We start from the raw sequence: 17528 nt of genomic DNA, 5'->3' as shown, positions 1-17528 counted from the left end.
TGTATTGAAGTGCAAACGGCGAGAAATCATCACAACTCAAAATTCGTGAGCTTCCATGGTCTTCATGAACTTCCATGGAGATGGTCGTCCTCACTGTTTGGCTAGTATGCCAGAGGCTTGTGTGCCGGGGTGGAATGGCTGTACGCATGTTTGTGAACAGCCTTGTAGACCGGAGCAGCAGCCCTATAGGCAGCAGCGGGGTGGTAGTCGGGGTACTGGGCCTCTCCCTCGTATGTGACCTCAGCGTTGTAGCCGCCCCTAGTTGTCGGGCGACGTACTTGACGTCCTGGACACGGCCGTCGGGCAGAGCCACCGAGTAATATCCCTGGGTGTTGTGGCCATCGCTCTCATCCTTCTTGGCAAAGTCGGTGCCTGTGTAGTGATTGCTGACAGCGTAGTCGTAGGCAAACGGCTTGGCCTCCTCCTTATACTGGGGCTGCGGATGGTAAGAGGCCGGCTTGTAGGAAGGGGCCGGGTGGTAGGGGGCCGGAGCGGGCTTGTAGCCCGGCGTCTCCGGTGCCGGGGCGGCGGCGGCGACGGCCAGCACGGCGGCAACGACGAGGACCTGCAATGTAGTAGAGAATGTGTGATATATCAAGCGGTTACTTTAATGACACAGGTTTGATGCGAAGTAGTCTGTGCAATTTCAGTCACATCGCGAATCCCAGAGTGCACTTGGTGTGAAATGAACTGTCTCATAGCCAACAGGACACCATATCAATGGTATTATTCCAGCCCTCACCTGCATGGTGTGTTCTGAAGGCCGGGTGTGCAGTGCAAGTGGTGTCTGCTCCCTTGGTGCTTTCGCTTTTATTGGTCGGCCGCTAGCCTACTGATAGGACGGTTATGTCAGATTTCAGTGAACGGACGCCTCCAACGGTGTCACCGGCTGCGCTGACGAATTCGCACGGAATTCCTGGTACACGCCCACCGGTTTTTGCAAGTGGGGGCGAAAATATCTTGCGAGCCTTAACGGTAGTCGTCATGACTCCGTAACCCACGCAGACATCGAGAGCCACATAACCAAACAACATGACAACTTGACCGCCCGTGGCGCTGGAAAACGTAGTGTACTTGCTTGGCACGGTTTAGGCGTCGTCCAGCAACGAGGTAGAAGATGTGTTCAGCCCTTAGGCGGTCGCGGGTCAGAGGTGTTTAATAAGACAATGTGCTGGTTGCCCCATATCAGTAAGTTTTAGCTGTGATGCTTTCATAGCACACCGCTTGTAGTGATGACAGAAACTTTTTCATACAAGCTTATGTTGAATTTCTCTACAATGTCAACGAAAATGTACGAAGTCTGCAAACATGAAGCGCTGTAATCATCAGCAGTCCGCCAAAGAACATTGCTTACTTGTCATTATAAATGTTGCTGTTGTCGCTTAGCGTCGGTTTACAAAAAAAAAAATTGTCAGAGTCGGATGACATCTGGATCAGGTGGAAGGCGTGGGATTGCCTCCGTCAAAACCGCATACCTCGAACGAATCTTTTATTCACGTACCGCAAGGCAAGAAACGAAAATCATCATGACGAAAACCTAAATGTACACAACTAAGCACCTGTTCTAACCCCGTTACTAGTATGTCGCAGGCGGGGCGGCATTGCTGTACGCAGACTTAAGGACAGGCTTGTATGCTGGGTCGGCAGCCTTATAGGCAGGTGCAGAAACCTTGTAGGCAGGGGCGGGGTGGTATTGTGGGTACTGGGCCTCTCCCTCATAGGTGACATCAGCGTTGTAGCCGCCGTAGTTGTCGACGACGTACTTGACGTGCTGGACACGGCCGTCGGGCAGAGCCACCGAGTAATATCCCTGGGTGTTGTGGCCATCGCTCTCCTCCTTCTTGGCGAAGTTGGTGCCGGTGTAGTGGTCGTTGACGGCGTAGTCGTAAGCAAACGGCTTGGCCTCCTCCTCGTACTGGGGCCCCGGGTGGTAAGACGCCGGCTTGTAGGAGGGGGCCGGGTGGTAGGGGGCCGGAGTGGGCTTGTAGCCCGGCGTCTCCAGTGCCGGGGCGGCGGCGGCGACGGCCAGGACGACGGCAATGACGAAGCCCTGCAATGCCGTACAGGATATATGACGGATCAGGCGGTCATTTTAATGACGCAGTTTTGCTACGATATATCTCACAACCTCACCCTCGGTGCAATGCATGTCGCATCGCTAAGTCAAGAATGTACATGGCTTAAAATAAACTCTAGTAACCAGCAGGCATCATATCAATGGCATGATTCCAGTACAAACCTGCATGTTGTGCTCCGACAGCTGTGTGTACAGTGCAAGTGATGTCTGCTCCCTTGGTGCTTTCGCTTTTATAGGTCGGCCGCTAACCACTGACAGAAGGTCACGGTCAGATTCCAGTGAACGGATGCCTCCAACGGTGTCACCGGCTGCCCTGACCAATTCGCACGGAATTCCTTGTACATGCCCACCTCTAAGGAGTTGACCATAATGTGATGCATGATGTATATGGGCAGATCGTTTGATTTTTGCAGGTGAGTTAGAAGACATATGGCAAAGGATGTGTATTTCATGATGCAGCAGTTTCATGTCGACCTTTTTTGGTAATACCCTGAACCCTAAGCAATCATGCCAACAACCCAGAACTATTTGTATGAGCACTTTTTCTTCCTCTCATCTCCAGCTGACAGCTGTTCTGACCGAGATCCAGTCGCGTTTTGGTCCATGGGATCACAACCCATCACGTCAGTTTTGGTGTCATCACCCGGGTATGGCGGGTAGTTCAGAATTTGGGAGCATAGGTGTGGTATGAAGGTAGGAGAATGGATATCTGAGATCGGTCATGTCATCAAGATGTCCTCCTACAGAGCATTTCTAACCAAAGCGCGGGCGGGAACGGAAACTGGCCGTCCAAACAGCTGTGGATATATGTATCCTTGGATTTGAAATGTTTTTAAGAGCTATTTAAGCTTTCAGTTGACTTTCACGGACATGAACCGTGTCCTGTTCAAACGCATGGATGCCACACTTATCGGCCTACGTCATTTTCAACTGCGGATTATGTTCCCAATTACATAACTATGCCTTAGGTAACAATATCCTGATGTGATGTAAGCGACGTCTTAGTCCTACCCAAGAATTCTAGTTCAAAGTCTTCTTATCTCAGGCATTTTATGGTGTTCAGTTTTTTCGCACGAAGGTAGACCATGCTTCTAATAAAAGGTTAATCAAACTTAAGCGCAACTGAAATGTTTTGACGCGATAGACGTTTATCATGAAAAAGTTCACATCAGATTCCCACAGCTTGGTAGATTAATTAACGTTATGGCATGAGTTGAAAGGTGACAGTAAAATAAGTTCTTAAGATGTATCAAAAACTGATGTCATTACCATCTCTTAAAAAACTTTAGGAAATGTGCAAAGAAGTTGGTGAGGAAGCGGTTAGAAAGTGTTGATGGAAATGTTTACTGGAAAAGATGGAAGCAAGATGAGAAAAAATATACCTTACTTATGCCATATCTACATCGGAACAATACGTAATAAGAGAGGTAAAACCGTATGGTGACTTTCACCTCCATCTTCGTTTAACGTCAGTGTGACGTTGCTGGTGCCTAGGCTTCGATGCGTGCCATGACGTATGTCAGGACGCTAGTCTCCGCACGTCACGCTGAGAGGCAAACGGAAACCAGACACTTTCGTGCGGATAGTGAAAAGACCAATTGAGAATGTGCATATGACCAGCAAGCCAGTAACGTAGAAGTTTGTAGGCAGATATGACGACAGGACGTGCAAGCCCATATGGCAAGCTGTTACAATGCAATGGCACAAGAAGTGGAGGCAACCAGTTTTATTCCCATTGGGGGTAGCAGGAACATCGGGCTACCTTCATACTTAGAGCGAATAAACGTGGTGGCAGACATAGGTGACCAGCGGACCGACAGCGTAGAACTCATCGGCCAGTTTGATGAAGTACGTGACAACTTTAAGGGGCAAGCTATTACAATGTAGTTCGAATTTGCATGGCCTCGAGCCCTGTGGATGGGACGCCGTCAGTGATGTGAGGAAGTGGTAAGCGCGGCCGAGTCTATTGTCTGCTGTATTTTGTTTTGTCTGCTCTAAGTGCGCCAGATACATTGGCGGCAAGTGCGGTGCGTTGTGGAAGATACTCCATACGCTTTTTGTACGTATAGACGTGCGGTATTTTTACCAGATAAGTGTCTGTGCAGGACACGTTTTGACTTGCACGTAGTTAGGTAAGGTGGATGACATTTTGTATTGGTAGGGTACTTGCCTACCTGCCTAAACCTGTGACGTTCATAGAGACATAGGTGGTGACGCATCATCTGGCTGAACTTGGCTCCTATGGTAAACGTATGACGTCATAAGGCAAATGGCAAACAGCCAGATTGCGCTGCCGCTTGCATGTCTCACAACTAACGCTTGCACCAAAATTTCCTCACCTAAACAAACGACGCCATCGTTACGGCAAGCAGAAGTACATAAGTGAGTCACTTTCCGCTATAGTGGTACACCTCTGGCAAGGCAACTCTGGTGAAGACTCTAATGACGTAAAAAACGGTCTGCAACGTATTCAAAGATGACGCATAAAGGAGCATAATTACTGAATAATGAAATTGTGCTATTTACAGCAGTCCTTTGCCCTTCGACGCATAACAACACTTACAAATGAGTTTTACCATTATAACTGGTGCCCACCTCAATATCTTCAGATGTGGAACAGTTGTTTTAAGGGGCACAAAATCGCATGTCAGGAGTGGTGCGTGTATGAGGTAGTGACTACGGGTCCATGTCAGTCCGTGGCGGCACCAGCACGGTCGATGGCAAACACGTGGGGGTAGTCTGTTCAGTGAGGTAATGACCGTGGCCTTCCATCAATGGTTGGCGGCCGGCCTATAAAAGCGAAAGTACTGCAGAAGCAGGCATCAGTTGCACTGCACACTCGGCCACCAAAACACAGCATGCAGGCACGTGCTTGAATTATGTGGTTGATGTGGCAATTTTGTCCCGTGCTAGACATTTTTCCATCAAATGCATCATGGTCGGAAAATAATAAAGGTGGTGGAATCAACGACTCATTGATAACATGTCTTCTATGACATTGCAGGTTCTCGTCGTTGCCGCCGTGCTGGCTGTTGCAGCTGCCGCCCCAGCTCCGGAGGCACCGGTGTACAAGTCCGCCCCGGCCTACAAGACAACCTCTTACCACCCGGAGCCCCAGTACACGCAGGGGGCTAAGCCTTTCTCCTATGACTACGCCGTCAATGACCACTACACCGGTACCAACTTCGCCAAGAAGGAGGAGGAGCGATGGCCACAACATCCAGGGATATTACTCGGTGGCTCTGCCCGACGGCCGTGTCCAGCACGTCAAGTACATCGCTGACAAACTACGGCGGCTACAACGCTGAGGTCACCTACGAGGGAGAAGCCCAGTACCCCGAGTACCATCCCGCCCCTGCCTACGAGGCTGTTGCTCCGGTTCACAAGCCTGTCTTCAATTCTGCTTACAGCTCTCCCGTGCCGCCATACAAGTCTGCGGCATATTAATCAAATACTGAGAACGACCGCCTATTTAAGCGAATACACGTTTTGTTATGATGTCTTCTAAATGGTTGTATTTGAATACAATGTGCTACTCAGACTTTCTTGTTGTCTCTGAAGGCAAGCAGTTATTCTCGTTGGGGTAGATGTATAACTACATGTGTTTGATGGTGGCGTAGCCTTCGCACGATCCGCAGAGTTCCACACCCACTTTGTTGCAGCAAGTGGTGATCTCTGGCTGTTTCACCACGAAAGCCAATCGTCCCGAGAGCCCCTCCTCCATCGCTTACAAGGCTGCAGCTCCGGATCACAAGACTGTCCAGAAGTATGCTTGCAGTTTTCCCGTTTTTGCACAGGAGCCTGCGCAAAGCTGCGCAAGCCTCAAGAATGCTGAGAACAACCGGTTTTTTTAAGAGCAGGAGTGTTGAGTTATGATATTATGGTGACCTGAACTGTTTTATATTAAGTCAAAAAACTGCTGAGAACATGGGATCTTAAAACAAGCAACCATGCCTTTTCCAGGGTGGGAGTTTTAGTGACACGACTTCGAAAACCTACCTAAATGTTTTACAAAGCTAATGATCACTAGGCATGTAATGAGTTTTTAAACAACAACGCCTTTCATGAAAGACCGGTGAAAGCGTGAAAACAAACACTTCTGTGCGAGAACTCGTCAATCCGTCACACGTGTTGACTGCAGGCTAGCTTCGTTTGGCCAGGTATTCGGTAGGTGTGACACTCTTCAGCCCCAGCCAGCAGGTCAATGACCTATTTTGACCTATAAAAAGTATACGAAAGATGTATAATACCGTTTCTGTTATCAATAAATTCAAAATTAGCACCAGAAACCACGCCATACAGCAAGCACTGGAGTAATAAAGCAGGCTGGTTTTCACCTTGGTCTCACATTCATACCTGACCCTAGGTCGATAAAACTTGTTCATTCAATTGTTGTGCAGCATAAGAAAGTATCTCAGATATTTTATGGCTGTGTCTAACGCTCCGTTGTTGCATCAGATTGAATGATTCTCTAGAATTGGCTTCGCTGAAGCCATGACCTGAATTTGATCTGCCGTAGATCAGTGACCTTACAAAGCATGTCCCAATTTTTGGTGTCAGACAATTTACTATTACATTGTCTACAGCTACCAAAATTTTGAGCAGCTTCAACGTGCCGTTCGGAAGCCATTTCGGAAGACCTTTTGGGCGGTCAATTTGACTCCCACCCGAATGCGCGTTTAAAACACTTGAAGACAAAGAAATTTGGGCATTTTTGCAAGTGGAAACGAAAATGTCTCAAGAAACCCTCACAGCGGACACCATGACCCCATGACCCAATTGAACATCCAGAACCCAATTTCCACCTAACGTGGCAGCTTAATCACCTGGCGACGCTTTTGTAAACTTAGTTTACTTTTTAGCACAACTTGGGTGTCGCTCTAACAACAAGGGACAGCATTTTCTCAGCCTTCAGACGGTTGCGGGTCAGAGGCCTTTATTAGACCATGTGTTGATATCTACATGTCAAGTAGTTTCAGCGTAATGATTATACAGGACACCACCTTGTATTTATAATTGACAGTTTTCTTTCCGAAAAATGTGTTGAATCCTTCTACAATTTACCGAAAATTGTGGAAGATTACAAAGATGACGCGCTGTAAGCACTAGCCATCCATGAGAGGACATAGCTAGTTGTTTTAAACAGCATTGTGGTTTTAAGCTTCGGTTCATGCGAACGTCTTTTCTCACAGCCGGACGAGAGACATTTTGATGAAAAACCGAAGATTACCTCGGTAAAAACCGCGTGACTCGGACGAATCTTTGTATTTACGTAACGCAGGTGAAGAAAACGACAATCATTGTCACGAAACTATTAATGGATTTAAATGAGCAACCGCTCTCATGCTGTGACTTGTCCGTCGCCAAGCTCATATGCCGGAGCGGAATTGCTATAAGCAGGCTAAGCAGGCGTATCATAACTTTGGAGGCTTGCGTCCAGACCACATGGCTTAAGCACCTCATTGTATTGAACTTCAAACGGCAAGAAATCATCGCAACTCAATATTCGTGAGTTTCAACAGATGGTCAGTCTCACTGTTTGACTAGTATGCCAGAGGCTTGTATGCCGGGGCGGCATGGCTGTACGCAGGCTTGTGGACAGGTTTGTAGGCCGGAGCAGCAGCCTTATAGGCAGGGGCGGGGTGGTACTCGGGGTATTGGGCCTCTCCCTCGTAGGTGACCTGAGCGTTGTAGCCGCCGTAGTTGTCGGCGACGTACTTGACGTGCTGGACACGGCCGTCGGGGAGAGCCACTGAGTAATATCCCTGGGTGTTGTGGCCATCGCTCTCCTCCTTCTTGGCGAAGTTGGTACCGGTGTAGTGATCGTTGACAGCGTAGTCGTAGGCGAACGGCTTGGCTTCCTCCTTGTACTGGAACCCCGGTCGGTAAGAGGCCGGCTTATGGGGGGAAGCCGGGTGGTAGGGGGCCGGAGCGAGCTTGTAGCCCGGCATATCCGGAGATGGGGCGGCGGCGGCGACAGCCAGCACGGCGGCAATGACGAGGACCTGCAATGCAGTAGAGGATATGTGATGGATCAGGCGGTCCTTTTAATAACGCAGTTTTGATGCGAAAGATCTGTGCAATTTCAGCCACATCGCGAATCCCACAGCGTACTTGGTGTGAAATAGACTGTCTAATATCCAACAGGACACCATATCAGTGGTATCATTCCAGCACATATCATTCCAGCACACCCATGACGTTGCATGTGGAGAGATCATCTAACTTTAACAGCTGAGTTGGGGGAAAAATGGCTAAGAACACATAGCTTACGATGCAAGACGATTGTATCGCTTAGAACTTTGCATTGGAACAAGTTATGCCTCATTCCCATGCCCAACTGACAGCTCGCGGCCTAGCCCTTCTTTGGACTGATCATAGTGCATCCAATTCGTACAATTTTGATCGTTTTTTATCCGATAGAATGTATTATAAAGTGGATTAAGTCCGAAGAGAAACAATTGTAATTTGGGAGCATTTATATAGTGTGGAAGTAAGAGAATACAAATTTAGATCGGTCATGTCGTTAGCAGGCCCTTCCCCCCCCCCCCCCACACACACACCGTTCCTTATAAAAGCACGGGTGGAAACGGAAACTGACCGTCCAGGCACTTGCATGAATACGCATTCTTGGCTTCAAAGTGTTGTTCAGCTAATTAAGCTACTAACTGACCTTGTCAAACGTGAATCGTGACCTTGTGAAATGTATCGACGTCACACATAACGGCATGCGTCACATTAAGTGCGGATGATATCGTCACTTACCTAACTAGGGTTAAAATGATAATACCCGCATGTGATGTAAGCGAAATCTGGGCTCTCTCGAAGAATTCTACCTCAAAGCCTTATTATCTCATACTTGTTATTCTGTCATTATATACGAATGTACTTACTGTTTGTAACATGGTGAGAGCATGGAAAGGTTTGTAACAAGGTGAGAGCAAATGTAACCAGTTAACAACATATTTTCACCGGAAACATGCCGGAATAAGAGAGGTAAAGCCGCCCGGTGACTCTCGCTTTATCATCGCTTAACTTAAGCGTGATGTTACTGGTGCCAGGATTTCAATGCACGGCAGGCCGTTAGACCCCGGACGTAATGCTGAGAGACAAGGAAACTAGGAACATTCGTGTAGATAGTGAACAAGCCGATAGAGGAATGCACATATAATCAGCGAGTCAGTAACGTAGAATTATGTGGCAAATATGATCATAGACTTTGCAAGTCCATGCAACAATACACTGAAATCCAGTGACGTGAGAAGTGAAGGCTCACACACCAGTCTTTTACGCAAATGGGCGGCAGGAACATAGGACTTCCTTGGTACCAATAACGAATATGCCTAGTGGCAGAAGTATGTGACCAGCGGGCGGATTGTGCAGAAATTAACGACAAGCTTGATGAAGTGCGTGACAGCCTCAAGTGGCAAATCATTACAGCGCAATTTGAACTTCCACGGCCTCGCGCTCTATGGACGTGACGCCGAGCGTGGTGCAAGGCAGTGGCGAACGTGGTGGGTCTGTTGTCTGCCCATTTATTTTGTCTGCGTCGCATACGCCAGATACATTGCTGGCATTGAGGTACATAGTGGAGGAGGCTGTATATCTTTTTACAGGTATATGCTTATGACATTCTTACCAGATAAGTGCTGGTCTGTGCGGGAAAAGTTTTGCCTCGCGTGCAGCTGGACAACGTGGATGATATTGCATATTGGTATGATATCTTCCAACCCACCTAGAAAAATAACGTTCCTTGAGATATTTGTCATGATAAGCCATCCTGCTGGATCTGGCTTTTATGACGAACGTGTGACGTCATAAGGCAACTGGTAAACGGCCAGATTGCGCTGCCGATTGCGTGCCTCGAACACGAGCCGTGTGATCGTTGGAGGCGTTTTGTGATGAGTTACACAGGCGTTAAGGTATCTTCAAGTTATAACAGAAATGAACCTGATAATCTAGTAATCAAGGTACTGTAGCGCGACCGAAAATACCAATGCAAATAATAGACATCACATCACTCAAGAACATACAACCAAAACGCGAAAAAGGACAAATAGACACACAACTAATGCTTGTGACGACAATTTCACAGGAAAAACAAATGACGCCATCTTTACGGCGTGTAGGGGTGCACAACTGAGTCACTTTTCGCTATATTGGCACCTTGAGCACGGCAAATATGTCGAAGGCTTTGATGACGTTAAAGCGGTTCATGACGTAATCAAACGATGGTATATTGAAAAGCATGCTTTCTAAGTAATAAAATCGTGTTACCTATAGTGGATTTTGCATTTCAAAGCGTAACAATCCTAACCAGCTAGCTTTTACCATCAGCTCTGATCCCTGCCTCAGTATCTTCAGGCGTGGAACAGTCTTTTTAAATGGGTGCAAAACGGCATGGCAGGTGTGGAGACTGCATTATGGAGAAGCCGCGGGTCCATGCCAATCCATGCTGACACCAGCCCAGCCGATGACAACGCGCGGGGGGGGCAGTCCGTTCAGTGAGGTCATGACCGTGGTCTTCTACCAGTGGTTGGCGGCCCCGACCTATAAAAGCGAAAGGACTGCAGAAGCAGGCACCAGTTTCACTGCATACTCGGCCACCAAAACACAACATGCAGGCATGTGCTTGAGCTATATTGTTGATGTAGCAACTTGTCGGGTGCTAGGGATTTGTCAGGGCAAATACATCGTGTTCGGAAAAATGACGAAGATGCTGGAACGAATGACTCATTGATAACGTATTTTCTATAACATTGCAGGCTCTCGTCGTTGCCGCCGTGCTGGCTGTTGCAGCTGCCGCCCCAGCCCCGGATACACCGGTTGTACAGGCCTGCCCCGGCCTACAAGCCGGCCTCTTACCATCTACAGCCCCAGTATAACGAGGAGGCCAAGCCTTTCGCTTACGACTACGCCGTCAACGACCACTACTTCCGGAGCCAACTTCGCCAAGAAGGAGCAGAGCGATGGCCACAACACCCAGGGATATTACTCGGTGGCTCTGCCCGACGGCCGTGTCCAGCACGTCAAGTACGTCGCCGACAACTACGGCGGCTACAACGCTGAGGTCACCTACGAGGGAGAGGCCCAGTACCCCGAGTACCACACCCGCCCCCTGCTTACAAGGCTGCTGCCCCGGCATACAAGCCTGTCCACAAGCCTGCTTACGGCCATCCCACCTCGGCATACAAGCCTGCTGCGTACGATTCTTCCCCCGTCTACAAGGCTGCTGCCACAGCACACAGGCCTGCAACGCACTCAGCATGAGCGATGCCCGGCAAATGCATGCACGAATATGGTCTTATGATTACGATAATTTAGAAATATATCAATAAACCTGCTGCTCAGGCATTTGTGCTGATATTGATGGTACGCAGTTTATCTCCTTAGTCTTCATGTACATGCTGTTGACTGTGGCGTAAGCGTCGCACCATCATCACACCAACGAACCAACTTTGCACTTTATTGGAGTGAGCGCTGACTCCAAGCCGATTTGCCACTAAAATGCTAAGCTTTTCTAGTCGGATGAAACCACTACGAAGGCAATACCATGTTTTGAAAGCACATACACATTCCAAGCGGCTTTAATATTGCCACGTGTTTAAGCTGTCTGTGCCGCCACGCAGTGCGACAATTAACTCTTTGTTGTAAGTATAATTTGCAAAAGAGTACAGCATGAATCTGGTAAAACGAATTACTGCACGAAGCAAAACAACCAGTAACCGGAGCAAGATCCATGGTCAATGCAGTGAACCTATCAATATGCCGTTTAAAAGCACGGACCAAATGTCAAGGGTATAGATTGAGAGCAAAGATTTGGAATCGAAATGAACAGGCAAGCATTCATCCATCCTCTTTCTACATTCCCCTTCGTCTTTCCATTCTATCGTGCTGTTGTGATCTGTTAAACTTGTCTTTTTATGGATGACAAGCTCCAAGCCGCATCATGCTCCTATAAACCCAGCTATTGTCTCGTTTCTAGCACTTTCTTCATTATAATTTACCATATTTCACTCTGCCTTCTCTTTACCCATCGTTCCTAGCCATCGCTTCATTTATCATCGCGGCGGGCGTGTTCATAGCCAGCAGTGTGGGAACTTTAGACCACTTATCACTCCTCATGACTTCTCTGCGCTCTGCAGAACTACCATTTTCTTTAGACATATTTTCAACACAATATGCTAAGAGCTTCTTGTCCACTCGGAAATGCAGTTTGATGTACCCTTCACCCGCTGGTACTCCAAACGCATATCGTGACCAAAAGTGGTCTGTTTCAAAGCTGTATTGAAACGATTGAGATGGACCCATACCGATTCATACAGCTGAACACTAACGCTGAGAAAAGTAGTTGGTCATTTCATACATCCTGAAAGTTTGTTTAGTTCGAAAAAATAAAACACGTGTTTTTGTCACATGGGCACATGTATCTTTAATCCTGTATGTCAAGGAGATAGCATTTGGGTACTTTGTGTCCATCGCAGTATTGGCCGGGAGCTCGCATATGTACCCATGACATTAATTTAGGACAGGAGCGTTTTAACTGCTCGAGCAAATATCTTTTGAGTCATTCTGTACCTCAAGGAGATCATTTGTAAGTTGTTAAGTGCATTAGCGGGGAACGTTGCTCACATGAGAAAGACTGTAGTATTAGCCTCATTCCTCGGATAAAAACCAGGATAACTTGACTATATCTCCATTTCCTGGTTTCCCCGAGGAATAAGGCTGACACTTCTGTCTTATCAAGGAGATCATGCCAAGCTATGTTGTGCACATCACAACGTTGACGGGGAATTTCCGTGTGCACCCACGGCACTGATGTAGAGTAGGAGCCTTTTCCCAGGAAGGGGCGCAATTTGATTGCAGTGACTAAGAGCAAAAATGGCTTCATCACAAGACATCCAATGTCAGCATGGTAAGTACTATCCACGAAAGCCGTGATCGCTCGCGTCATATTACCTCACATGAATGATGCAAACTGATATTTTTCACAGGCACGACACGAAGTTTACGATATGGTATCGTGACATATTGTAGTTTGCAACAATAGATCCAGACACGTTATCAGCATGTCAACACGCTCGCACTAATGGCGGTGCCTGGTAATGTATCTGTGGTACATGCTGCAGGTAAAGGCACCAGAAGATGTCAGAAATCAGCAACGGCAGAATCGGGACAATGGCCAAACTGAAAGCATGCCCATCTCTGTAGCAGTAGATCTTATGTGTCTGTTCCATCATGTGTGGTACATTGTCCTCATAGATTTAAACCTCTAGTGTTTTTGACAGAACTGCCATAAACAGCTTTATCCTCATGTGCTGAAAGGACCAGGTCTTTCGTGATAACAGGACCATGAGAATTGCATGAAAAGTGGGATCGTGATGAGCACCACGGCTGGGCTGTGATTCCATGGTTCTTCATGCATTTCCATATCCACTCTTAAGACAGTGAAGATTTGTGTCAGGCAGCTGGCTTTTCCGCCCACTACGATACTCGAGGTGCAATGCTGATCATTTTGCATGTTCTTCTGTACTCATCTTACACAGTCAGTTGTGCTATGTCATTGATTTATACGGTAAGCTAATGTTTCGATTTTCCATATTTATTCCGAAGCCTCACCGCGCGACGTCCCAGCTTGGTGTCACGGATCTGGGGAGAGCGGTAAGTGCCCGAGGCTGCTCCAACTGAGACGGGTCAGCGGCCGCGGGGTCGCCGCGTGCGGAGACAGGCGTGACCAACAGGGAGTGGCCGTGAGAGCCCAGCTGATGGTCCATCGCCAAACGGTCGCATGTGGAGGGATCGGACCGTGACCTCAGGCCATCAGCGGCTTGGAGCTCGCGCTTAAAAGCGAAGGCTTTGTAGAGAAGGTATCAGTTTCACTGCAATCTCCGCCACCAAAGCGTGTAGCATGAAGGTGCGAATTAGTGTTTCAACTAAAACTACGATATTGGTCGCTATGGTGGCCACCTTTTGAGTGCAAACAAAATGAATGATATGTATGATTCAGACTATCAATCATGTTTACAGGAACTACACAGCTATTAAAAGCTTGTCAAAAGCACTTAAAGATGCGATATCGGTTCCGATCAGGAATGCATTTCAGTATGTATAGCAGACTAGATTTTTGCCTCCAGGCCTTAGTCGTCGTCGCCGCACTGGCCGCCGCCGCCGGCGCTGCACCGGCTCCCGACTCCCCGTCATACCACCCGGAGTACCAGTACAAGGAGGAGGCCAAGCCGTTCGCCTACGACTACGCCGTCAACGACCACTACACCGGAGCCAACTTCGCCAAGAAGGAGGAGAGCGATGGCCACAACACCCAGGGATATTACTCGGTGGTTCTGCCCGACGGACGTGTCCAGCACGTCAAGTACGTCGCCGACAACTACGGCGGTTACAACGCTAAGGTCACCTACGAGGGAGAGGCCCAGTACCCCGAGTACCACCCCGCCCCTGCCTACAAGGCTGCTGCCCCGGCTTACAAACCTGCTACTGTTCACAATTCTTCCCCTGTCTACAAGGTTGCTGCCCTGCCATACAAGCCTGCAACGTACTCGGCATGAGGGATGCCCAGTGAATGTATGCACGAATGCGGTCTTTGTGATTATAATTATTCATAAATATGTCAATAAAACAGCTGCTCAGACGTCCATGTTGTATTGTTGGTACGCGGGTCCATCTCATTAGGCTATATGCACATACTGTTGATGGTGGCGTAGCGTCACACCATCATCACACCACCGCACCCGATCTACACTTTATTTGAGCGATCAATAACCCCCCCCCCCCCCCCCCCCCCCCCGATTCTCCACGTATTGGTTTAGTTTTCGTAGTCAGGGAAACGGTTGCTGCGTTAACTTGACGTCACTGTTCAGTCTGGCTACACCCGGCTGGCGTTCGCGGCATATTAACCTTTTCAACGAGTTATTGGCAAGGGTCAACACTGTTAAAAGTGGATTTGTCGCATGCTCACTCGCTGTTTACAATTTTTTTTTTCAGTGTTCTTCACTGACGTTTTTCTTCCAACAAAATTATTCCAGCCCTATTTGCTTAGGTTCGCCGGCACGCGTCGAACATTCTCTTGATGACTTGATGTGCGACTGTGTGTAATGTGTGTGTGTGTGTGTGTGTGTGTGTGTGTGTGTGTGTGTGCACGCGCGCGCGCACGCGCGCTGGGTTAGGGTTTTTGCTGGTGTGTGAATTATAAAATCGTATATTGTAAATTCTGCTGCTTCCATAATAGGGCTTTTGTCTGTGGAATGATCACGTACTAAATAAACCAATAACCAAACCACAATAACAGCGATACCGAGCATTGAACATATATACACATCCCAAGCAAATGGAATACTGCAGCTTCCTTGATCTGTCGCTGACCGCCACGCTGCGCGACTACGAATTCTTTGTTGTAAAAATATTGGCAAAAGACTGTAGCCTCAATCTGGTACAAAGAATTCGTCCGCGAAACGAAATGAACAGTGACCGGAGTGAAATGTGTGGCTTATGCAGTGAACCTACGAATATTGAAATCACAACTAGATGTGGAGAGCGTTGTTTGAGAGCGACACATTGGAAAGAAAATGATCAAGCCCATCGCTTATCCATCATCATTCGCATTTTTCGTCCAAAATTATAATCCTGATGTGATTTGGCCTTTTTTCTAGAACACATGTGAAGGGCTTCCTGTTTCAATCAGAAAAAAAGTTTGATATATCCGTCTCCTCCTCGCACCCAATACGCTTTTCGTAGCCAAAATTAGTCTGTTGCAAAGCTATATTGAATCGATGGGCATGGACCAATAAATATTCATACAGATAAACACAAACGCTCAGAAGTGTAGTTGGTCACTCCATACACCCTGAAAGTTTGCTCACATCGGAAAAATGTAAAAAGGCATTGCCACCCGCCGACCCATCTTGAGTTGAACTATATGACCCAATCTTAACGTCGACGGCCTGACCTGGCCGCCGTTCAAAACCTATTCCGCTAAAAATTGGTGGCGGGGAGAAGACCTTTCCCGAGCGTGTGTTAATGTTTGGCAACTGGGCGAAGAAAGCTACAGCTGATGGGTTGGGGACCTTGAGTTAGCAATGATCTAACACACGGCTGGCGTGGTGTGGCCGTGGTATGCTATATCTAATAAGTTATACTAAAAAAATAGATTTTCAGCTGGCTGACGCTGTGCAAAGCTTGACGCAATATCGAGTATGGGCGCGATGGAATTTTCACAACCTTCAAAAAGCGACAAAAGGCTATGTTTTTCAATGGCAAGCGGAAAAGGAGACCTGGCACCCTCCACATCCGCCTTTCACCACTTGTAGCGCCGGTCCGGAGGGTCTGTGAGATCTCTCCCATACGCTGCATCCCTGGCCTTGTTTGTTATCCCAGCATGCCGGTGACGAAAATTATTACAATTCCTTCACTTGGTATAGATGATCTGTGGATCATGTCTCACACCTTGCCAGGGGATCAGAGAGATAAGGCCTGGATGGATTGGAAAATACCAGACTAAATCCATACCGGTCTCTGCAGCATCCGATCTGACGTGTCTGTTCCGTCATGTGTGATACTTTGTCCTCGCAGTTTTCAGCCTCTAGTGGTTTTGCCAGAACTGCTATAAACAGCTTGATCCTCTTGTGCTAAAAAAGCAAGGCCTTTGGTAATGACAGGACAATGCAAATTGCAGGGAAAACGGAGCCACGATGGGCATGATGCCTGAGCAGCGAGTCCATGGTTCTTCATGAAATTCCGCATTCACTGTTTTTACTTCCGCACACACGGTATCCACAGGAAGTGACAATTTGTGTCAATCAGCTGGCTTTTCCGTCCACTTTCATACTTGAGGTGCATTTTTGATGATTCTACATGTTCTTTCTACACTGCACAGTGAGTTGTGCTGGGCAGCTTGCCCTTTGCATCAGACGGGCCGCAGGGCTATTCAGAAACGGTTCTTGCAGATATTACATGTTATGTATTTCGCATTGCAACCAATCACGCCCTGTTATTGGTTTCTATGTTAAGCTACCGTTTCGACCCTCAACATCCATTCCCAAACCTCTGCGCGCGAAGTCCTAGCTCGGTGTCATGGGTCTGGGTAGAGCGGTAAGCGCCCGAGGCTGCTGCAACTGAGACGGGTCAGCGGCCGCAGGGTCGCCGGGTGCGGAGACGGGCGTGACCAACAGGGAGTGGCCGTGAGAGCCCAGCTGACGGTCCATCGCCAAACGGTCGCATGCGGAGGGATCGGACCGTGACCTCAGGCCATCAGCGGCTTGGAGCTGGCGCTTAAAAACGAAGACATTGTGCAGAAGGTATCAGTCGCACTGCATTCTCCGCCATCAAAGCTTGTAGCATGACGGTATGCACCAGAGGTTCAACTAGAAGTACGGTATTGGTCGCTATGGTGGTCATCTCATCTGCATTTGCATGCATACAAAGTGAATGAGATTTCAAA

The 17528-nt window shown here is 48.0% G+C and overlaps 2 protein-coding genes across 2 annotated transcripts; one reads left to right on the top strand and one right to left on the bottom strand.

The window, feature by feature from the left end:
- Positions 1-1576: 1576 nt before the first annotated feature.
- LOC119090261 (cuticle protein 7-like) lies at positions 1577-8982 on the bottom strand. The gene is made up of 3 exons (XM_037213045.1): positions 8971-8982; positions 7909-8082; positions 1577-1942 (listed from the first exon to the last, which is right to left on the bottom strand). The coding sequence occupies exons 1-3, from the start codon at positions 8980-8982 to the stop codon at positions 1577-1579; spliced, it is 552 nt and encodes a 183-aa protein (XP_037068940.1).
- Positions 8983-14181: 5199 nt separating this feature from the next.
- On the top strand, positions 14182-14640 carry LOC119090260 (cuticle protein 7-like). Its single transcript, XM_037213044.1, has one exon. It carries the CDS (start codon positions 14182-14184, stop codon positions 14638-14640), a length of 459 nt encoding a protein of 152 aa, XP_037068939.1.
- Positions 14641-17528: the final 2888 nt, after the last annotated feature.

Source organism: Pollicipes pollicipes, unplaced genomic scaffold (assembly GCF_011947565.3).
Source record: "Pollicipes pollicipes isolate AB1234 unplaced genomic scaffold, Ppol_2.1 Scaffold_3087;HRSCAF=3621_pilon_pilon_pilon, whole genome shotgun sequence".
Lineage (NCBI taxonomy): Eukaryota > Metazoa > Arthropoda > Thecostraca > Pollicipedomorpha > Pollicipedidae > Pollicipes > Pollicipes pollicipes.
This window is presented reverse-complemented; position numbering and strand designations above follow the sequence as displayed.

What these genes read in the sequence shown, in the direction of transcription:
- LOC119090261 (XM_037213045.1), bottom strand. An exon ending in CGTTCGCCTACGACTACGCT is followed by an intron (nt 1,943 to 7,908) that starts GTCAACGATCAC and finishes CCCTCCTACAAG; the next exon opens with CCGGCGTCTTACCACCCGGG.
- LOC119090260 (XM_037213044.1), top strand. Translation starts at nt 14,182, where the DNA reads ATGTATAGCAGACTAGATTTTTGCCTCCAGGCCTTAGTCGTCGTCGCC.